The sequence below is a fragment of the Seriola dumerili genome, unplaced genomic scaffold, assembly GCF_002260705.1.
Source record: "Seriola dumerili isolate Sdu_G_001 unplaced genomic scaffold, Sdu_1.0 BDQW01000531.1, whole genome shotgun sequence".
Lineage (NCBI taxonomy): Eukaryota > Metazoa > Chordata > Actinopteri > Carangiformes > Carangidae > Seriola > Seriola dumerili.
Window position 1 is genome coordinate 611,731 of NW_019174786.1, and position 23,355 is coordinate 635,085.

Sequence of the window (23,355 nt, forward strand, 5' to 3'; positions counted from 1 at the left end):
TACAATGACAAGATTTCCAAGTTATTAGTGTTACTTCCTCATAAGGAAGTATTTGCATTTATGGTAATGATGACGTGTGTGTGTGTGTGTGTGTGTGTGTGTGTGTGTGTGTGTGTGTGTGTGTGTGTGTGTGTGTGTGTGTGTGTGTGTCTCCCCACAGCTGTGTGTTCATCACCTTGTCAGAATGGAGGCAGATGCATCAGGCCGAACCGATGTCACTGCAGTTCAGGGTGGAGCGGGCACGACTGCTCCAGGTGATCAGAGACAAACACACAAACACGCTGGAAAAATATAAAAATAAATACAGTGACAATACTACAATAAGTTTATTTGCATCAGTGATAAATGTGGTTATATGTAGCTTAATATGCAAAAAAAATGTTTTTTTTTTTACAACTTTTAGTATAAAAATTAGCACCTTTATAAAATATATATTATCTTTAACTGTTTACAAAACTAGGAACAATTTCTATGGAGTTCATTAAAGGGCGGAAGGTAACTGTTATTGTAACAGTTCAGTTAAGGCAAAAAGACAACACATGTTAGAGCCATGTTAGAGGCTCTGTAGAGCTTCACTTAAACACAACGGGGCTTTCAGTGACTGTAAATGCTGACATCAGCAACGTTAAGCTCACTGTCATGTGGGGGACTGACTGACGGATACACACACACACAGAGCCGTGCTGCTAACATGGCTAAAAAATTGCAACCACATGCAGCTTGTAACAGTGACAGTTTTGTTTTTTTTTTGGTTTTTTTATTCGCTGTGTGCAGTTGTTAAAGTTGTCAAATGACAGACACTTTTCATACATAACATTTTAAATGTCCACAATAAAACACTTACTTTTATGTATTTGATAGAACATAGAAAAAATAGAAACGTTTTATTCAGGAGAATTTTACAAGCTCTATGAATTCTATATTTATCTTATTAATAGCTGCAACTCTGTGTGAAGCTATAAAGATACATATTTACTGTGGAAACAAACGTGGCAGGCTTGATGTCAGCCCCTCAATAACCCAGCAAGGTGTTAACCCTGATCTTATTAATGATTCCTTTGGGTGACAGGGCTGTAAACCAGGCTCACAGTATGGGACTGGTTTCCTGGTTAGCTGTGGGAGCTTATTCCAAAGTTGTGAATCTATCATGTGGTAAAGCTCTTGTCTGCTTACTCAGAATTATTCCACACATTAAAGTGAATCATATTACTTAGCTCTGTACAGTAACATCTGCTAGGGGTGTACTTGATGTTCCTGTCTCCATTTTCTTGTTGGGTAGTGAGCTTTTCTTATTCATGTGTCCAAAGTTTTGCCAAGACACCTCCAGAGCAGCTGTGAGGACGTTTTAACAGGAAAAAAAATACCAATTCAGGCCTTGATTTTTAGATTTTATATTTCAATCTTAGTTCAATCTTAGTGGGAAGTCATTATGATACAAATTCTTTCACAGACAGAAGCAACATGGAACTACATGGAAGCCCAAAACCATGTTGCGGGTCAAAGTAATTGTGTTGCACATTTTTTTGCCATTACCACAATCTCACACCCTTTGTTAAATCAGGTTTACTTCCTGTACTTCATGGCATAAGAGTTAGAAACAATGAAGGTCCTCACTTGAACTCAACCTGGGAATGTCCTGGAGAGTATTTACTTGCACACTAGTATCCGGGTTGGGATCAGGTTTTTAGCAGGATCACGGTTGTGTTCATGTCTGTTATTATGTCCTGGCTTTAGAAACCTGGATAAGCCTTTATTCTTGTTCTGAGAAACTGAGGAAAAAAAACAGTAACTGTAGCATGCACTTTATCCAGGTTTTGAAGTACTGTCTGCTGCATGTGCAGGTCCGTCCTCAACTTAAGTTATAGTTTACTTGGTATAATAAAAACTAATGACAATGAAGTTAAGATCTACAGTACACAAGGAAATGAAAATGAGAAAACATTCAGAATTATTCAGTGTTTCTTCTGACTGTATACAATAAAAATGTTTTAAAAAAGTGCTAACCCTGAATTTCCTTCACATGAAAGGTAAAACTTATTTCCCTCTCGTTGCAGGAAAAGGAAATCAGGATACTATCACTTCTAAAGTTTCCACTCAGCTCCATGTGAATCATCTTATGAAGGGAATTCTTGTATAGTTAACTGACACACTTGTAAACCGTTCATTCTCATCTCTCTGCAAAAGGCAAAGCAAGAACCAGTTTGTAAAATAAAGCTGTATTTTTTCATATAGAGACTCAACAGTATTAAACGTATGCTGCTATATACTTGTACGATGTGTAAAAACTATTGATGCAATTGTTCAATGTATATGTGTAAACTATTCTCACATTTTTATTAAAGCATAAAATACCATGAAATGCTCTTTTGATCAGATTCTTCACCCTTACAGCAAGATGTTATGTATTATTGTGCTTAATGTACTGAAATGGGAATTACACAAAATTACAACATTTCTGTAAGTCATCTTCATTTATTAAATCCACTTTGTTGAACACAAAATACAAAAGAAAAGTTCTGGAGCTGGTCAGGAGAAGCCAATTCTTCATAAAACAATTTAAAAAGTGTTGTCACATCAGGATGTAGTCAAATTTCAGCTTGTTGTTGAGACAGTCGATACACACATTGAGCTTACAGGACTATAACCAATACATGATGAGTGGAATAAATTAGTACCTGTATGGAATAGGACACCTGATGCTTATTGTACATAAAATGAAACTGGAATTTCTGAGATGTGGACAGAGGGTAACAGCAGCTTCTGTGTTTATACAAAGAAGGGTGTGCGTGGATTGGTCACGCATGTTGTTGCAGTTTCTGTATCAGCGTCTCTGCGTTAGCACCAGAGAACTCATCCACCTGAAAGACAGAACACACAGAGGGTTAAAACCAGCTTTAATTACAAAAAAAGTAAGCAATGATACATTTTCATATTTTTACACTAAAGCTTCATTAACTTTTTTCTGTTACAACTGCTTATGAGGGCCTAAGGTCAGATTCACTAAGCTCGTAATTGGACAAACCTGATAAATGTCTCATGTTCTAGGTGCATGTTTGTGAGATTTGATAATTAGCATAATAAAACACCCCTTTAAAAAAAAAAAAAAAAAAAAAAAAAAAAAAAAAAAAAAATGTTACCAAAAGAGTAAAAAGAATACACCAATATGTGCTGTTCCATCTTTGCTGTATATTTAAACTTACCTTATTTTCTTTCTTGTAAAAGTGGAATGTAGGCATGCAACTAATCTTGCAAAAACCGCTCACATCCTGAAAAGAGCAAAAAGGGACAGACAGTCAGATGGCTGCACGAGTCATAACCACTGCTACAGACTCCTGATGAGCCAACCACAATGATACATGTATTAATTGTACAATACAAACAGAAGTGTGTTTGTTTTATTTGTTTGTTTTTTTTTAATTAAGCATAAACATGTTGAATCAAATATACGGTAAACTTTGACATGCACTGCCAGCCTTAACATGTTAGCATACGTTATATTACTATACATGCATTAACCCTGGTAGTACGATTAAATAAGATTAGATTGTGAGCAACCTGGTTGTTCACTTGTATAATATTAATTGGACCAGTTACTGAAATCAATTGCTTGTTCCAGCCCTAGAATACTATTCTCAAAAAGGTTGATGTTAAATGTTTCACAGATCAGATATAAACTGGAGTTTGGACAAAAGATAAAATATCCTTTGTATGTCAGTACAGCCCTTATGTCACAATGTGTGTCAGAGGGTTACCACATGTGGGTTACAATAAGCCGCCATGCAGGAAAAGCATTCTGCCAAAAGCCGTAATCCCCCTTAACAGTGCTGGTAATGTTTAAGGCTTATTGGTCATTTATTTGCATTTTTATGTCCCAGATTTTAACACCAAAATGATAACCAAGCATGGTTTGGTCTCATTTCACCACACTGTATAACAGACAAAATCTCTGGTCACATGAGCCAGCTATGGATCCACACTGGCTGGTGGAAGGGATTTCATGAATAGTCCACATTGCTTTGAGTATTAATGGCATGGCAACCCCATCAACGTAAGCTAAAACTACCAGAATGTGAAAAGGACAATTTCTTTAATGCTTCTCTCATATAAAGTTTCCTTTCCAGTTCTCCTCAGATGGAGAGCTGTTTCAGGTTATGTGAGGTAATGTCAATCTTGTCTTTTAGGAGTGGCATGGTTAACACACTGCTCTTTTGGACTTCCCCAGTCGACCGCAACAAATAAACAAACACACACACACACACTCACCTCAGCCTCATCCACGTCCACCTTCAGGAAAATGACGTGCTTGTATTCAGGCTTTATTGACAGAGCCTGCAAAAGAATGGATGGGTGAGCATTAAGATACTCACGGCACGTGATGCACATGACAACGGCTGCCCTATGATTGTGAGAAAATATAGTGATGCATTTCTGTTCCTGGTGTGAACTCAGTCTTTGAGGGAGAAAAAAAAAAAAAGAACCCTTACTAAACTCCTGTATTATTTATTTAATGCGTTTACAGCCATTGCATCACATTTCCAGTGAAGCATGTTTTTCCTACTTGAAGTGGGAACGGCTTGACAAAAGGGTTGCCTGAGCAACAATCTCCCTCTCCAAAGAGGTGCTCTTCAAGCAAAACATATCCCTCAGGAAAAGGCTCATTTAAAAACAACCCTAACTGACTACAGACATTTGTTTCAAAAGGCTACAACTACTGTATATTTAAAGATAAAATACCTCATATCCACACACCTATGAAAGTGACCAACATCTTTCTTTGTGCCCATCATCTACTGTAGGTTCTCCCTTGACATTTCCCTTGTTCATACTGACATATAATCAACCGTTTTCCTCGACTTTAAAAATGATTTAGAATATGAAAAAAATAAAAAAAAAATAATAATAATATGATCCTACTTTGTGTCTGTAATTGAAACTTCATTTTACAAAACAATTTCAAAACACATTAAACCATGTTTTTACAAGACAATCATCCACTTACTTCAAACTTCGGGCCGATTTGTTTACAGGGGCCACACCACGTGGCTGTGAAGTCAACCACCACCAGGTTGTCTCCGGCTTCCTTCAGGATGGCCTTGAACTCGTCCTACAGGAAATGAAAACAGTTAACGCCTGTAACTGGTTTTTGATCATGCAGCCACATAATTATTCAGAAAGTACTGCTGGGAATATGTAAGTTTGTGTTTGTCTCCAGTCCATCATCTGCAGTTATTTGTTTGGCCATTTGTCAATGGCTAGTTACACTGCAAATTTAAAACCCAACATTTCCTTCATTATATCTTAAAGCTTTTACTTAAAGCGTGTGTGTAATAGTAACTTGGATTCAGGCTTCAGTACGGTACATACAACCAGACCATAAGACACAAGGCAGCTCAACTATATAAATGTATCCAAAACAGTATTACTGTGCCCTCCTGGGTAGGTTATTCTAGAGGGTTTACCTTTTTTTTTTTAAGCTTAAGAGTTTCTATTGTTGAGTTTTCCCTTATTTATAATCATAACCTCTAAGGCATAATTGTGATTTTGGGCTGTAAAAAATAAAATTATGACCTCTACTATAGAGTATATATATACTATATTCGTGGTGTAGTTACCTATACACTCTGTACATATAGCAGTCATTACATTCAAAATCGAGAGGTCCAGAGTGTGAATAGATAAACTATGTTTGTATAAAATAAAGTGACTCTTCCCGCTATAGACCCTAACCCTACAATAGCAAAGCTACTTTTCAATAACTCTGCTTGCCAATTATAAATATGTGATAAACAAAACAAACACACCCATGTGGCAGTTGAGTTTGGGTATTTTAAAGTGCTCCGTGATAGAAAAGGACACACCAGTTCCCACGCTGAGACACCGGGTAAAATGGGTCTGGCCTGTCGTGGACAACCAGTTACCCGACCTTATGTAACAGCTCTGACGTTAGCCATCCCTTTAGCCTCTGTAGCCGCAACCATTAGCAAACAATCCAGCGACATTCACAACTAACGTTATGGTGATTTAATTCAGTAAACAACACAACACAGCCGTCTGTAAGGCGTTTCCACTGCAGCCTAACGTTAATAAAAGTAACTGTATTCCCGCCTGGCGACGAAAGGGTAAAGTCTACCGTCCTACACATGGCCGCGGCTTTCAGCCACGACACTGACGTGAAGTTAGTTTCAGTCCGCGTTTCGACACGAAATGGAGAAAAGTTATGATTACATTATGAGGCCGATTCTTCGTTTTTTTTATTTTTTTTTTATTTTAAAAATCCATTTACTGTTGTATAAGGATATCAGACAGACTAATCCAAGCCTTAACGCTGTTTAAAACCAACTTTCAGGTTGGTTAAACATTTGTTTAACTTGTTAAAGAAAGAAATCTTCATCCAGACAACGTTCGTAGATCAGGACTGTCTTAGAGACGTATTTATTTACAGTTATCAGATCTGGATTGGATAACAACAACAACAACACTCCTGCAACTGTTTAACTCAGTTTCACATTTATGAAGCCCTAATTTCATATGAACACACAGAAAGTGGCGATTTCACCCACCGCCCCACCCTAACCAGAGCAGACCAAGTCTAGATCAAAATCACCATATTTAAATTTGTCAATCCTGGACTAGACTGAGAGAGAGAGTGTGTGTGTAAAAATTGATTAAAACACAATTGTAACATGTGTTAAACCTACGAATGCAAAACTAACTTCAGTGCCGTCTATCAAACCGTCGTTATACATGCTGAATCATCCACTCACGTACCAAAATGAGGACTCAAAGCCTTAAACCGAATGTTTGATCAAATTTCAGACTCATCTCTCTCAATAAACGAGCGAGAAAATCCGACTAAATGTATTCCTCTCAAGAGGAGAATGGGCAACGGGAATGGCGCGGGGCTGGCCCGCCGGAGGAGCAGCGTTTAACGATGAAGCACAGACCTCTGTGTTCACAATGGCGGCTCTTAAACGACAAAAACAGTGATATAAACAAGACACAACTTACCAAACTTTCCACTTCGCGAACCATGATAGCTGTTGAGTCAACCGGCCTAAGATGAGACAACAATCGGTTAAGTTTGGCAATGCCCTTTTATGAGAGGAGACACCGCGCTTTTATTGCAGCATTAAGCGGAAGTCACTGTGGTGTACCTCAAAAATAAAAGTCTGTCATTGTTAGACGAGTTAATGAAAACTTAATCTATTGTATGTTATTGTATGTCTCCTACTGTATGTAGCCAAACTTAAGTTGTAAGGAGAAAAAGATATATATATATGTATTTTTTTGTTGTCTGTATGCAAAATATACAATTGTCCTGTGCTGGAAAAATCCACCTTCCTTTAGACAATGGCTGAAAGGACTTTCAAGCTCACTATCTATGGAAAAATGTATGTTTGCATTAAAGGGAAAATCTAAGACTTTGAAAATATGTGGCCACTATTTACGGACTTCCCCTAAAAGACTCTCATGGATGAGAGAATTTAGTTTATTGCCAGCGTAAGGTAGTTTAGGTAAAGTATTTAGGGGAACTGGGACCAATTGTGCACCATCAGTATTTTTCATCTGTCTTTTCCTTTATCTGTTCATTAAACTATTGATCTATTAAGTATCTTTATGAAATACAAAGGTGTGCCCAGCTATAACTAATGCAGTTTAATACAATACCGTTCAGTTCGGGTTGAGACTGTTTCAGAGATGTTGATTCAACTTTGAGGTCAATTTGGAGGCTGGCAGGACTTTTACTTGTAATGAAGTATATTGAAATTGTGGTATATGTTTACATAAGTAAAGTATCTGAGTGTCTGTACTGTCTGTATTAAGCAGAGCCAAGTAAAGACGTTTATTTTGAAAGTTGTCAGCGACGTAATACTTCATTTCATAGCTTTACACCTCATTGGTTTGCTGTTGGACCATTTTTAATCCGTCACTACAACTAGATGTTGCAGCAAAAAAAAAAAAAAAGTAAAAGTAAAAGTATGTCCTCCGATGGGTGTATCCTCCGGTGGGTGTATCAAATGCTTCCCAATCGTTTGGATGAATCAGTCGTCAAATCTGACCGAAAACATTAAACCGATTACTAGTAGGTCTATGACCAATTACGCTGTATTCTGTAATATTAAATAGTATGATAGTTTGTTGAAGTATGTGTTATTATTTATCTCATAAGCATTGGTAAGAACAGGAAAAGCGGCTGCAGTGATTCGAGTCACAATGACTTGACAAATTCTTGGTTTACCGTAAGTGACTAAGTCTGCGCAGCTCAATTTCACTTAACTCCACCCACACTGCAATGTACCGCAGGTGACTACATGTCTACCAAGTTTTTCCAGCCTCGGTTTAACTATCTCCAAATTATTTTATGCCACGTTGTTTTTTCAGTGTGTCCCATCAAGCTTCCACCAAACTGAGATCAAGCTACTTAAAAGTATTTAAAGTCATTAAAACCAGCTCCATCTTGAGGAGCTGCAGAACAATGCTGTTTACGCAATGATGCATCAACATGATGTTTTAACAACCAAATAATAAAATGTTTTATATATATGCCGTAAAATCAAAAATGTCTATATTTCTTTTTCATTCGGTGGAAAGTAAACAATGTTTTTTCCAGCCTCACAATAACATTATTTTGGTCACTTTCATATTCATACCCCAGAGTGTCTTTTACTGTTGGATCAGGACCATTCTCCAACAGGTACACAAACTATCACACTACTACAGGGCAGTGGGTAAACCTTGTGCTACTTCACAGGACTAAAACTGGCCATAGCAGACTAACAGCATCCTATGTAACCATGGAGCCGGGGCTCTCCACAACCTTATGAAATTCAGATTAGTAGCTAAAAATACAGTCTATTTCCTGATGAAACAAAAAGCTCCACTTGGCAGCAGGAGGATAACAGTGCCTCCGCTATTATCTAGACTCCACTCCTTTTAGAATTGAAAGGATCACACAGGCCTTAAATGCAGGACATGTACAGTATAAATTAACATCAGATTTGTATGGTATAGATACTCAGTCAGCCCAATAACACACAAGTAAAAGACATGATGCCAACAGAGACTTAAAAAAAAGCCAAACAGTTTTTATTACCTATATAAAAGCTTTCACTAAATACAAAGTGCATGGTTAATTATGTTACAGTAAATGAATGTATGAGCAGCATACCCACACAGCCCATTCAGGTACTTCCTGGCACATAGTTATCACTTATTTCCTTACTAAAACTGCCATCTCATGCCTTACTGTTTTCCCATAGCAGTCTGCTCTCTCCCACATGAAGTACACTCAAATATGTGACTAACTGTCTGGGTAGTGGTGCCATGAAAACTGTCAAAACCTTAATAAAAAAAAAAAAACTAGCAGTAAGAGCTACTGGTATTCATGAAAAAAAAAGCACCTTTTTCCATGAATGAGAATCCAACAAACTTACAGAATAGTTCAGCCTCATACAAATCATCACAATTTAAGAACTTTTAGAGGATGAATTGTTTCAGATTGAATCCTTTAACAGTGAAATTATAAATCATATTTCCTCACGACTAAACTACAGAAATGCTTTCATCAATAATGTTTTGTTAATGTGACTACAAAAATATTCAAATAAGATACATTGACATGTTAATATGAAAGTATATGGTTAGTTGTCAGTCCTTCATGTATGAATTCTGTAATAATGTATCACTTATTGTTAATACTGTTCCGACTCTATTGATCCCATGGTTCACATCAGACTGCGACGACAGCCTTGCCGATGTTGTCTCCCTGCAGCAACCCCATGAAGGCAGCTGGCATGTTTTCAAAGCCTTTTGTGATGTGCTCCCGACTATGCAGTTTGCCCTGCAGATGCAGAGTAAATAAAGCAGTCACAAACGTTACAACTGACGACACACAGAGAAATTTCTGAATCATATCAGACATTATAATAAATTTGTTTTCAGTCACTAACCTCCTTCAGCCATCCCATCAGCCTCTTGAGGGATTCAGGGTGTTTGTGCTCCCACCTGCTCTGCATGAAGCCCTCCATCTTAAGCTGCTTGAAGATCATGGTCAGATGAGGGTACGGGCCTGAGAGAGAGAGAGAGAGAGAGAGAGAGAGAGAGAGAGAGAGAGATGTTGAAGAAAAATATATAGTGACTTTCAGTGGGAGTCCTAAGGAAAGAAATTCTGTTAAGAGTCTGTTCATACATCTCCAAAGCTTTTCAGTCACACTGTGTCGCCCTCTAGTGAACAAAGGTGTTACTACATGTGAAGTTGTGAAGGGGTGAATAATTTGTTTGCACACTGTAATTCCTGCATTTCACTATGTCTTTCACAAGCAGGCATTGAGTTAAAGTGATAAAATTAGACTAAATAATAATAATAAATGGAAGGAGAGCAGTGCACACCTGTCTGAGGCGTGGTGTCATTGTACACAGAAATACTTCCACACACAGCTATTCTTCCAAAGTTCTTCATCTGTTGCAAGGCGGCACTTGAAAAAGGGCCTCCCACCTGAAGTCAAGACAGACATGACAGTTGCACCGATGAAAACATAAGCAATAACACAGTTTTAAACATAGGACAGAGTGTAATAAGCAAACAAGAAGAGCTCAAGGACACTTTTCGGAGTTGGAACTACACCACCATTGCTTACATTTTCAAAGAAGCAGTCGTATCCCTCTGGAGAAGCCTTCTTCAGTGCCTCCTCCAGGGATCCAACAGTCTTGTAGTTGAAGGCCTCGTCGAAGCCCAGCTCTTTAAGGAAGGCCACCTTTGCGTCAGACCCTGCTGAACCCACCACCTTGCAGCCCTTGATCTTGGCAATCTGGCCCACCACAGAGCCCACTGCCCCTGCTGCAGCATTCACCAGCAGGGTCTCACCTTTCTTGAGTCCCAAGACCTCCTCGATCCCATACAGTGCTGTGAGTCTGGAGAGAGGGAACAAGAAATAAAAATGCAACCTCTAAAAGTTGAAAAGCATGAGGTATGTTTTCCTTTCAGTTCTCCAGAGGAGCCCCTGTGACCCCTGTAATGTAAACTCTTTGTAATTGCTTCCAAAGCAAGGTTATCAGTGTTTGTAAGGTCACTTCAGCTCACCACTGAACAAAACATCTGGAGCCTTTCCCGTTTATTTTCTCAAAGGAAAACGAAACTCAGCCGTTCTCCTGAGCTGAGAGCCTTAAAAACAGCAGAGGAACAACACCCTCCCTTTTCAAAAGGTAAGTTCCACTAGCAGGAAAATGGCTAAATATTTTTCAGGTTAGGACTCTCCTCTGATATTTACTCAGGGAAGGTTGAATGTATTGTTCACACGTGTGAGTCGCCCAAGCTTACCAGTTATCTATTTTTGGCTCCTAAGCATCCTTCTGCTTTTTAGCAGTTGCAGCTTCATGTGTTTACTAAAGCTGTTGTGAACAGTCTTTGGCTTTTACAAACCAAAATGTTTTTTAGTGCATTTGCTATTAGTCTGTATTTATGATTCAGCAGCGACAACTTGGGAAGTTGGGACAGCCAATCACAGCTTAATGTCTATAAAATAAATTGTACTTTTACCTCTGGAAACCTGGCTCCTACATATAACTCCTCCGCATTTAACTTCTAGTTCTATTTAACTTAGCATCTGTCCTACCCTGGCATGCCGATGATACCCAGAGCCAGCGACAATGAGATGTCTTGAGGCCACTCAGGCATGATGGGAATGAGGTCTGTCCCATCACAGACTGTGTGGGTTCTCCAGCCACAACGACCGACAACATGGCTTCCCACGGGAAATGCTGGGTTATTGCTTTGGATCACTCTACAGAGAAGAAGAAGAAAACAGAGGAGGGAGAAGAAAGTCACATGTGTTTCTCACCTGGCAATTCAATCCATGGTGTCATATGTAGAGCATACACACAACACACAAAACTCTTAAGATTGTTTTCAAGTGTGTCATGATATGGACAACTGTGTGATTTCAAGCCATGCGGCAGATTCGTTTTGCACACTGTAAGTTAACTAGAAGGTACAGAAAAATCCAGAACATATGGGTTTGAATTTGATTATTTTGACAAGCTTTGGAAAGTTGGAAAGTGGTCACCAAGTAATTTATTCTTCATGTTTATCAACAAAAACATTCCCACTGAAACAGATGGAGCGTCTGAACACTCTGCCAAGAACATTTCAATGGTCCAATTTCACTCTTGAGTCACTGGGAATCAAAGGCTGCAGTAATTAACAGCAGGTGTAGGTTTTGGTCTGTTTAGGGAAACATCATGTGTGCAGTACATCATGACAGATAAAAGACTGTGTGTGTGTGTGTGTGTGTGTGTGTGTGTATGTATTACTTGGCCACTTGAGTTCCAATCATCACATCGCCTTCTTTCATGCGGACCCTACTGAACGGCCTGGGGAGACAAACACAGCGTTGCATTACATTTTATATGCTTTTTCTTTTTTTTCCCCATTAAGGAATGAGTTTGTAATGTTAACGAGAATTCACAATGATAACCCAGAACATTTCTCAGATGCATGATTCTGCTCTTCGCTCACCTCATGTACGGGTCGATACTGAGAAACACTGCCTCCAAAAGCACCTCTAAACCAAAAACAGTGAAAAACAACAGTGTTTAAGTGTACACTTAAACCACAGAGGTTTGCCTCTTCTGTATGTGAAGGAGTCAAGTAAGCACTGACTCCTTTTAAATGCTTGGTGTTTAATGTTTGAGACAAAGTCAAGACAAATAACACCACCACCTCTTCAAGCCTAAGCAGAGTGAATCAATTGACAAAATTGACCTAACCTCCATCTTTGGGCTTGGGAAGCTCCTCCACCTTGAGCTCAAAGTTGCTGTCCTTTGGGAAGCCCTCAAAGTGCTTGGTTAGGATCCACGTCTTAGCCTGGACCATGACTGCGTATTTGGGTGTAATAACCTCCTCACTAAAGCCTGTGTCATTCATGAAAGTAAAAGAAAGGACCATGTGAAATTAACTGGTGGTGATACAGTGCATCAAACTAAATCAATAGCAGCACAGGTAGCAGTTACATTTTATTGTCAGTGTAAGTGTTAAATGAAATGTCCTCAGGCTGTAGTATCATGACTGGTTATAATTAGCTGTTTCTGAAGTCTTACAGTAAATCCAAACTGGAACAAACAACAAACAGTAATTTAAAAGGAATGCATTCAACTTACACAAACACTTGCAGCCATACACATACACACCCAAATATCAGGAAGAAGCAAGTCCAGTGAGATGAGCTAACATTTGCTTGGAATAATTTCTCTGAGAAAAACAACAATAAAGTCAATATGTGATACTATAAATATGACTGTTATCAGTTAGATAACACTGGTTGTTGATTCCACAAAGCAAACAGCAAAAATTAAAAGCTTAAAAATGAGAAGTGAACTCCCTGCTGTTGACTAAAGGTCCTCACTGATGTCCCTTCTCCAAAAATAGCAGGTAACAGACAGACCCACAGACAGCCCTCTCAACTTCATTCATATAACTTACCGGTAGCAGCTGCCCAGAAAGAAATGGCAGAAGTTGGCAGCTCAGTGCGGATAGGCCCGAACGCGGCGGGTTGTTGAAAGAATGGGAGGAGAGAGAGCGGGAAATGAGCTTCGATCCTTAAATTTCTGATTGGCTGGAATTTTAGCGCTGCCCCTGACGTATGACGAAGGACGTTTACGTTTTCCCTGCGTGTCGACGTCCGGTCAGAGGTGCTCCTCAGTGACGTTTTCTCCAGTAAGATTTCTTTTGGTGGATGATGTGGCTGTGTGAAAAGGGAAATGAATATTTTCTGTATTAATGGGAAGATAATTGATAAGATAGAACAGTGAGCATTTGATTAAGGATTTAAATTTACAGTAAGGAAAAGAGATCTCCCTGCAGACTGCAGCTGTAAGGAAGATCATTGGGGAGGGTACATGCTTTTAGATCCCTAGAATTCTTTTTAATTCATAATTATCATGGGCTGATCATATAGATAAAATAAATGGATAATGTTAGAAGGTTTTAAATACCATGATGTGTTTAAGTGTCTAACTTCTCTTCATTAAAAAACATTTATGTCCCTTATAGCAAAGTGAAACTTGTGGCCCAACATATATAACTACCTTTGCTGCAAGGTAGAGGGCAAAGAGAGGGATTTGGGTGTGCTAGCATTATACATGTGGAGGATATGGGAATTAATAATTAAAGTGAGCCTAACAATAGTAATTCTGGAGATTGAGCCATAGAGCCATACAACAGCTCAAGAAGGCAGAGAGAGGGAAAGTGGACCTGTTAACAGCATTTACAGTCCTTGTTAGACAGCACTTACCCTAGTACACACAAGTGTATACAGATGGGTGAAAAGACTCAGAACATCAGACAACTGGGGCTTCTTTTTCAGTGCCAAACAGGAAAGTTGTTGCAATAAAGTTTACACACTAGAGATGCTGCCAGTACTCTTGGTTCTGCAGTGGGTAGAGGAAAGTAAACCATTAATCTGCTCTGATTCTGTTTCAGTTCTTCAGAGCCTGAAATCCTTAAACACCAGTTAGCAAAATATCCTGTTCAGAGCATTACAAATATGCTCAAGACTAATTCAGAAAGGTGTGGTAATTGGGTTTATGTGGGTTCCAGCACATGTTGGTCTGAGGGGAAATGAGAAGGTGTATATCATCATAAATCAGAGGTCAAGGTAATAGTTTGGAAGTAATAGAGTAATAAAGAAATAGATATGTGGCAAGGGAAGTGGAACACTGAAACAAGAGGTAGATTTCTATAAAGTTTAAACAACAAAGTTCATTTAACAATAAGAAATATAGGTAGGTCAAGGAAAGAAGAGGTTAGTTGCAACAGAATGAGGGTAGGTCATTCCAACTTAAACAGCACACTCAGAATAATAGGAAAACATCAAATTGGTTTATGTGAGCACTGTCAGATTGAGGAGACTGTAACTCATGCAATATGATCAAGAAAGAAAATATATGAAGGAAGGACTGGGGGAGACTGGAGTTCAGGAACTCAGCATTAAATATTTCATGCACCTGTCAAGTGTACGGGTTGAGCAGAGTAGTTTTCTTGAGTCCGGGTTTAATTTGGCCCACATTCCGGAGCAGAAGGTGGCGGTAATGCACTTACTAAGCTGGTTGCCAACCGCCGTTAAAAACCAAAGAAGAAGAAGAAAACTGCCGTTTGGATGTTTGGCGCGTACAGCTAACTAGCTAGGAAGGAGTGCTGACGAAACGGAGTAAAACAAGTAAGTAATACGGTACCAATTTGTTTTTTTGTTGATAAGACAACACACTAAACTCATTACTTTCGATACAACTGACAAGAGCCATTGTAGTTATTACCGTGCTAGCGACACTTTCTAGCTATTAACTGGCTGTAAATAGCAACGGTTTACTTTAGCTACAGAAGCTGAAAGAAGTGAAGCGACTATTTGCCCATTTTCAGCTACCTATCCAACCTGAATTTAAGTTGGAGCTGAAAGAGACTATGTTGGGAAGACTAGATATCGTTGGGCTTTTTTCTTATCATGATATTGAAACATAATGTTGGTTGGTTAAAAGTCCGTCGTGGCCCTAACGGCTACAGCAGCTGTTAACAGAACGTATCCATCATAACCATTCCCCAAAGGATGTCTTTAAGCGACCATATTACTCAATATTAATGTGGTATGTCTTGAGCAGGGATGCTCCTATTGATAATTTTGGATTAGATCCCGGGTAGACGACTTTACTATTAATTGACTGACAGTAATTTTATATTTCTTTGATCCATTTTTTTCTTACATAGTACACTGCACAGTGCACACTTTACCAAAACCCCCTCACTTTTACTGGTAAAACAATTCAAATATGTGTGACAGCTCTATAGCTTTGCAGTAAGAACGTCTAATCTACATAAGAACTTTTCTTAAATGGTTTCATCAACTATCCTGTAGTGTTTTGTGTTATGTCTAAGGAGGGAGCAGTGAGGAGCAGTTGTGGCAGAAAGGTTTGGATAGGACTTTTATTATTGATTTTGCAATAAATCTTACTTAGAAGATCATAATGTTCAGATTTTGTTGAAACTGTTTTATGGAGGTTTTGTTTCAACTTTATGGCCATTTTGGTATTTGTAGCTGTAGTTTGTGGTGATATTAGTTGCATTATTGCATTAATCTGAGAGGAATTTTGAATATTCAGCCTTATGCATTTTAGGCACCTCTCAGTATAACACAATGCAATTCAGGTCCACCACCAACTATAGTTGACAGAATGATGATAAGATGATAAACTGTTAACAAATTAAGCTGTGTGCTGCTATGTATTTTGTATGCTCTGCAGGTTACTCACAATGTTGTGTTTTAGATTTAACAGCATTCATTAAGAGTGTTTTAAAATAGTTTAGGTTTTTCCAGCTAATGTAGCTGGAACAAACAAATGGTGCAAACGTGGGTAAAGCTCCAAAGAGCTGATCATTGCTTTGTCATATCTTCACTTACTTTGTTTGTATTTGCTTTTACCTAATTCTCCATATTCCACATTGTGCTGCTGTGTGACTGACTAGCACAGTAACAAGGGGGAAACAGGGTGCTGAACCACCATGTTAGACGGTGGCCACTTTGTGGAGGCGCTGGGCCGTCTAGGTTATCCTGATGCATCATCACTGAAGGCCTCAGAGTTCGATTGGCTGTTTGACTGTGCCCCGGAGAACCTTCACTTTTTGCGCTTTGTCTGTCGGACCCTCAACCGGAACAATGTTCTCACTGTGGAGGAAGCACGTGCTTTTCAAGAATTAAGGAAGTCCGGCAAACCAATTCTGGATGAAGCAGCCTTGGGCGAGGTCCTAAAAACCATTGGCCCTTCAGATGGTAGCAGTGGAAACATCTTAGGGCCCTCTTCTTCATCTTCATCCTCTGGGTTTGCAGCAGAGGGTGATGTGGCCATAGAGGATTTGGAGGCAGAGCTCCAGGCACTGCGTAAAGAGAAGGAGCTGAAGCAGCGACGCTATAACAGGTTGCAGATTGTGGCTACATCCCGTGCAGATGTTGACCTACGACTTGGTGCAGAGCTTGAGAGTGCTGCGTGTAAGCTAAAGGAGTGCAGTAGTTTTATTGGAGCTGAGAATGCTGAAACGAACACTCTGTTACAAAACCTAACAGATGAGGTTAGCAAACTTGCTTCATATCTCCCTGCTCAGCCAGAAACCAAGCAAAAAGCAGCAGGAGAACCTATGGCCCCATCAAACCCCTCTGTTGCCAAAAGGCCCACTGTCCTCCTCTCTCAGCAGTCCTTGGATCCCTACCTGCATCAGGAGGAACTCAACACCAAAACACTTGCCACCTTCACTCAGAAGCATTTCTTCCAGGGCATCTCTGACATTATTGAGACGTCTTGCTCCGAGCGCTTCCAGGTCCTTGACCTCAGTTCTTGTGAAGATGAAGAGGAGAAAGAGATAGAGCAAGAGGGAAGAGAGAGGGAGGAGCGAGTGGTGGAGCGTAGGAGGACAGAGATGGCCAGACTTCAGTGGTCTCATGTTGTGACCCAACACCAACTGATGCAGGCTATGGCGGAGGAGAAGAGTGTCAAGGCTGGACTGGACTTTCTTTCGGAGAACTCATCTCATACCAAGGTAAAGCAGACATATACAGTATGGTGTATTTTCTTGTCTATTGTTTTTAATGTCACCGTTCTCATTGTTTATTGTTCTGGGTTACTCACTTAAGCTCTCCCTCAAAACTATCTCTTCACTCTATCAGAGCATTTCCACCTCCTCGTCACTACATGTGCGTGAAGTCGTGTCCAAGAAGGAGCTGCAGGCTGTGGAGGCTGAGCTGGAGGCTCTCCTCCATGGACCGCTACCGGCTGCCCTTAGGGAGTCAGCCAGGCTGCTTAATGTGCCAGTGGTGAGAGGAGACCTGGCTCTGCAACTGGCCAGGCAGGACTACTACACCTCCAGACAGGATAAGGTTAGTTGGTGATGTCTCGCTTTTCACCTTGATATAGTTGAGCCTCTGTGATTAACCTATAGTATTTATTACATATGATTATTTTTTGCGGCCTCACACAGACAAGTAAGAGTTCAGGGTCAGCTAGTAAACATACACAGTTGGCAATGGTGAGAATTTGTACCTTAATCAAAAAAAAAAAAAAATGTAATGACTATTTCTGTCTCCCAACACATATTGTTTCATGCGTTTTCCTTTAAAGATTGATTTTCATACTAATGGATAAATAATCAAGAATTAATCAGAGAAAAAATGGTTTTGATCCATGTCTCCATAACAGCCGTGTGAACTGTGACCTGAAGACTTGAAACCACGTCTGTCATTGTAAGACAACGTGGAAACAAAAAATTGACAGCCACACTAAACTGAAATATAAATCTCTCCACCTAGGTTCGTGATTACTTGCTCCGTCAGAAGGCGTCCTTTGACCTGGTCCTTTTGGCTCAGGAGATGGAGTTGAGGAGGTGGAGGACGTGTCTGAAGAAGCTGGGAGAAGTAAACAACAGAATGGTTAAGGAAGGTGAAGCAGTAGCCCTCAGGATTGAGTCCTTGGCACACCCTGATCTATCTATTAACCCCAGGCCCAATCCAATCATCAGCTGCAAGGATGCAGCCTTCAGCAGGTAAGAAGACTCAAACTCCTCCTGTTTTAGAGTCTAAACTGTTTTGAGTTTTTCCTTAGTGTCAGCATTTTATAAGTATATGTCACCTTTTCAATACCTGTATTGTATTGGCCTTACTTTGGAATGTAATTTTGTATTATACCCAACGCTTTCCTCAGACTGCTCCAGATCCTCGACCATGATTCAGACCATGGCCGATCAGAGCCTTTTCGGACATATGAAGCGTTGGACCAGGCTGCTTGTGACCTAGGAGGCAACCTCCAGGTGACCCGAGATGCTCTAGCCGGTGCTGGCCGTGAACAGTACTACACAGCTGCTCGTCTTTATGGTGACTGTGAGGCGCTCCACAGGGCCATGTACACAGAGCTTCAGCAGCTGGTCTTAGGGCCGCAGGTACGTCCAACGGCCATAACTGACCAGGAGCTGCTCTGCCCCAATGCACAGGTGGGTTTGTTTCCTTTTATTTTATAGCACAGTCATCTTGGTCAACCATACAGAGTGCGTTTCAAAGGCAATCTTTAATGTGAGTCAGTTGATTTTTAAATTACTCATCACTGTTGGTGAGGGAAGCTGGTGGCACAATAAGTTTTTTCTTTTCACATTGTTAACATATTTCATAATGTCAAGTACTTAACTTAAAGAGATACGGGTGTTTGCTATAAAAGCACTGTGAGATAAATGGCTCTGCTTTGCTGCATGACACAAGCTTTAGTATCAGGTACAGTGAGATTGGTATTTGTCTGCTGATTCTGTCTGAGAATATTCACATTTTCCGACTCAACATCTTAACAGTTTGAATGAATAGCCTTTGTGTTTCGGACGTGTGCGCAAGTGTATTTTTTCCCTTCAAATCTGAGGAATCTTGAGTAGATGTTGGTTTAATATCATTGTAGATTTTGTTAGTGTCAGCACTACGCAACTCTCATTCTATTCTATTCATACTTCTATAAACTAGCTAATAGAAATTTTTTAACATGCGTCGTCAAGGATCCGATCACAAGTGGACAGCTCTCAGTACGTCAGTTCACACCTGACTAAAAGGCATCTCCACATGCGTCTTGATTGACCACTTCTGATCGGATCTCACTTCCCCGGTTTATATTTAAATAACCCCTCCGTGCCCCACTCGCTCTCTCTCTCACTTGCTCGCTCTCACACACACCATAGACTAAATAAAGAAGGATGTAGCCTCCGTGATGTCACCCACAGGTTTCTGGAGATGGGTTTTGAAGCTCAGAGTGGGCTGTTCCGTCATCACCATCTTACCAGTACCCGACTCCGCCTACCTTGTGGCTAATACAAAAATGGGCAAAGAGGAGGGCCGTGTGTCGAACCGAGTCTTCGGTGCATGCCTTCTTGTGGCAGGCATACGCTCACCCGTCTGCCACTCAAAGCGGCGGATAAAATTTAAACAAGTTAGTTAAAATTCACCCCCCGTACAGTTGTCATGGAAACTAGCTGTAGAAACCAAACAGTTTTTTGCACCAGGCTGTTTATTTCTGCTGTAAAGATGGGAGTAAACATGGGAGTCTATGAAGATTGACTCACTTTTGGAGCCAGCCTCAAGCTGCCATTCGAAGAACTGCAGTCAGTTTTTGGTACTTCTGTGTTGGCTTCATTTTTCAGCCTTGGAGGTTGCCGCTTCACACACAAACACACACACACACACACACATTAACAAGTGACCCAGCGGTTGATTGGCTAAAAACAATAACGCATACCTGTGTATTTGCATATAGAGCAGGGAAATGTGATCCGATCACAAGTGGTCAATCGAGATGCATGTGGAGATGCATTTTAAAGGCAGGTGTGAACTGACGAACTGAGAGCTGTCCACTTAGTGATCGGATCACCCGAGAAGGATGTTAATACCAGGTGTGAACAGGGCCTATGAAACTAAACTGTGGCGGGACTAATCAGACTGTGTCAGAGGAGTCAGAGTAGCCGGTCCTTCAATGTGGCCCAGGACGCATTTGCGATCACACTGCTAAAAGAATGTGGACACATGTTGCACAGACCACCTCTGAATGTAGTCTGAGTGGTCAGATGCGTCCTCAGTGCATCTTGTGTGCGTTCACACTGAGGTTGTGACAATGGACAATGGTATCAGTGATTGACGATCATTAGTACTATCGCCAATTGCTCATGCCTTTGCAAATGTCAAGACAATATTTGACTTGTTTTCCTATTAATGTAGTTATTTATTATTTGTAGTATTAAATTAATACTAAATTGAATTTGCCTGCCACAGTTTAACGTATATAACTGCATATAACTGACGCTTGCAACACGTGAGAGCACACACACTCTGAAAAGACAGAAACACAGAACGCGTCATTCAGTTCAGTTTCTGATCCTTCTGCTTTATATGCTGGTAAATAGTAGTAACTTCTGGAGTCAATGAGGGACACATTCCCTTTTTTGACCACTCCTCTTTCTCTCTCGCTCATAGGGTAACGTTGAAGTGACACACAGGTGTTGTGCTACCAGAGCCACCAGAACAACGCTCCGCTGCTTTTTTTTTTTCCCCCTAGATGAAACAAAATATCTACAGTTCACATAATCTTGTTGATATTTATATAAATTTTAAGCACTTGAAGATCTGATCATCACTAAAGCATGTGTCATGTAGAGAGCTAATAAAAACAAACTAGTCAAAGTTGTCATATTGATGTTTAAAGTGTATTTATTGACGCAAGAAAACATTCCAATTAATTTTTCTACCACCATAGTTCATAGCCTATATGACATTATGCATCAGCGTGTCTATCAATCTGTTTGTGTAGTGATGTTTCTGTCATTGCAGTTACTCAAGAATAGCACATTAGAAAAAAACAGCATGTTTACATCAGGTTCCCTCTGTGTTGCAAGGAAATTAACATTGCATAAATATTGCTATGACAACTTGATGATTTAATATGGAGGGTTTACTTAATATTTATACCTTCTGTCTGTTATGTAACTTGTTAAGTTACTATGTTAAGTATCTTAACAGAATTATTTGCAAAATAGTTTAATTACGACAGAAATGATCTTATTTGCATAGCTAGTTACGTTTGATTTTTTTTGGTGTTAAAAGCTAGCCATTAAGTGGTTCAGGTACCTCATATTTTTATATATTTGCTCACTTAGCCTGTTCCTGTTCACTTTTTTGTTAATTTCTCATTCCTCTTCTTTTGTCTCTACAGGAGCTGACAGCAAAGCTTGTGGAAGCAGAGTCTCAGCTGCAGAGTTTGCAGCATGTAATGCAAGAAATCATGGGGGAGGTTAAAGCCAAGCGTTCTCAGCTGGAGCGCAATGCCCTCCTCAGGCGAGAGAGACAATTATACATCTATTTTCACTTGGATGCCCGCCTATTGCAGAAAATAGTGGAAGATCTGGAGAGCAAAATGGCAGCGAAGAGAGGGCAGTGATACTCGAAGCTAGCAGAATCGATGGGGAGCTTTTACTGCTAGCTCAAACTCAGTGTGTAGTTTCTGTGCTGAGGGAGAAAGCTTGTGTAATTAAAGCTCGAAGAGATGCTGATCTGTGAAGTACACTGTGTGCCTTCGGTGGAGGATTACTGATTAACCCCTGCTCTGCTACAATGTGTGAAACCTACTCAGAATTTGAATCTTAACTTGGTTTGTGTAGGAGACGGAGATCAATCCCTTGAGTCCTCATTGACGCATCTTTGGGACAACACTCAACTTGGGAAAAAGTTTGGTTGTATAAGAGCAGTGCTGTCTATATGGTGACTGGGATTCATTTGAGTGTGTATATTTCAAACAAAGAATTTTACATAAACTAACAGAAAAATTTGGGAATTCCGTATCTTGTGATGTTCTAAAATTTCCTACTCCCTCTTTATTTTAAGTCCTCTGATAAATAAAGTAAAATGTTATCTTTATGTAAGTTTATTTGTGAATTTTTTTCCATTTTATTATAACAATATACATATTTGTGGAAGGTTAGCAGCATACTTGGTATAGCTTTTTTTGGGAATGGCCCTGTATGTTTTTGCACATTGTTTGATGCACTTGTCAGTCGCCAATTTAAACCAGGTCTTTGTGTAACTGATCTGACTCTCCCTTTTTGTCCCTTTGTCCTGTGAGATCCTCAGGTAGGGAGAAAGAGTAACAGACATTCTGATAGGGAGAAGATGGAGCGGTCTAGCAGCAGGTTGTACTCAGGACCTCTGTCCCAACCGGCCCAGAAGATTCTGGCTGTTCTTCGCTCCCAGAGGAACTACTCCCATAATAGCAGGCAAAGTCAGTCAGGGAACAAGTAGAGAAAATCTTGCTTAAGCTTGTAGTTTATTGTGACAAAACAGAATTATTTAAAGCCTCAAATGAACTGGTTTCTTGTAATATGCTTAACTGATGTTCACAATATTTGTTTTTTCATTTCGATGCGTGTCCGTAGTTCCTCATCATCAGACATTTCAGCTCTTTTGTAATTGATATTTTCTACTTTATTCAAATTAATTCTTTGATTGGCATTTTTTAAACCAGTAGGAAACAATGTTTTAGCCGAGTAATATTTGGGTTGATGATTGTAAAATATTGGTGGCAATTGTTGCTCTGGGCTACTTTGTGTTTTCTGAGTTGTGGAGTTGTGTACTTTATAAATCACAACAACATACTGTGCTGCTTGACAGAACCTATGTATTACAAAATTTGTCACCTCACTTTGTGGACATTTACTGTTTGTATAAAGTGTAAAACAAGGAGACATGATGTGGAATTAACTGGTCAGAGCTTCTCAATTAGACATTTTATATAACTTATTTAATACTTTAA

The 23,355-nt window shown here is 39.8% G+C and overlaps 4 protein-coding genes across 6 annotated transcripts in view; 2 read left to right on the forward strand and 2 right to left on the reverse strand.

The window, feature by feature from the left end:
• svep1 (sushi, von Willebrand factor type A, EGF and pentraxin domain containing 1) overlaps positions 1-2,357 on the forward strand; it is a 90,918-nt gene extending 88,561 nt beyond the window's left edge. For both annotated transcript variants that reach the window (XM_022764181.1, XM_022764182.1), the window contains 2 exons: positions 161-254; positions 2,055-2,357. In XM_022764181.1, coding sequence (XP_022619902.1) covers positions 161-254; positions 2,055-2,085 — 125 coding nt within the window. In that variant the 3' untranslated portion in view covers positions 2,086-2,357. The remainder of the gene's footprint in view (positions 1-160; positions 255-2,054) is intronic.
• A 95-nt stretch (positions 2,358-2,452) lies between these two features.
• On the reverse strand, positions 2,453-7,126 carry LOC111235661 (thioredoxin-like). The gene is made up of 5 exons (XM_022764183.1): positions 7,009-7,126; positions 5,000-5,104; positions 4,264-4,329; positions 3,201-3,266; positions 2,453-2,858 (listed from the first exon to the last, which is right to left on the reverse strand). Exons 1-5 carry the CDS (start codon positions 7,030-7,032, stop codon positions 2,796-2,798), a joined length of 324 nt encoding a protein of 107 aa, XP_022619904.1. The 5' UTR covers positions 7,033-7,126; the 3' UTR covers positions 2,453-2,795.
• A 1,923-nt stretch (positions 7,127-9,049) lies between these two features.
• Positions 9,050-13,550, reverse strand: ptgr1 (prostaglandin reductase 1). The gene is made up of 9 exons (XM_022764149.1): positions 13,478-13,550; positions 12,766-12,909; positions 12,515-12,560; positions 12,310-12,369; positions 11,613-11,780; positions 10,638-10,911; positions 10,390-10,495; positions 9,951-10,069; positions 9,050-9,841 (listed from the first exon to the last, which is right to left on the reverse strand). Exons 2-9 carry the CDS (start codon positions 12,869-12,871, stop codon positions 9,731-9,733), a joined length of 990 nt encoding a protein of 329 aa, XP_022619870.1. The 5' UTR covers positions 12,872-12,909; positions 13,478-13,550; the 3' UTR covers positions 9,050-9,730.
• Positions 13,551-15,143: 1,593 nt separating this feature from the next.
• Positions 15,144-23,229, forward strand: haus3 (HAUS augmin like complex subunit 3). Of its 2 annotated transcripts, none has more exons than XM_022764140.1 (6): positions 15,144-15,212; positions 16,511-17,575; positions 17,703-17,912; positions 18,342-18,574; positions 18,733-19,018; positions 21,763-23,229. In XM_022764140.1, exons 2-6 carry the CDS (start codon positions 16,547-16,549, stop codon positions 21,985-21,987), a joined length of 1,983 nt encoding a protein of 660 aa, XP_022619861.1. In that variant the 5' UTR covers positions 15,144-15,212; positions 16,511-16,546; the 3' UTR covers positions 21,988-23,229. The 2 variants fall into 2 exon arrangements, with proteins under 2 accessions (XP_022619861.1, XP_022619862.1); XM_022764141.1 differs by having other exon boundaries at positions 15,156-15,212; positions 16,516-17,575.
• The last annotated feature ends 126 nt before the right edge of the window (positions 23,230-23,355 follow it).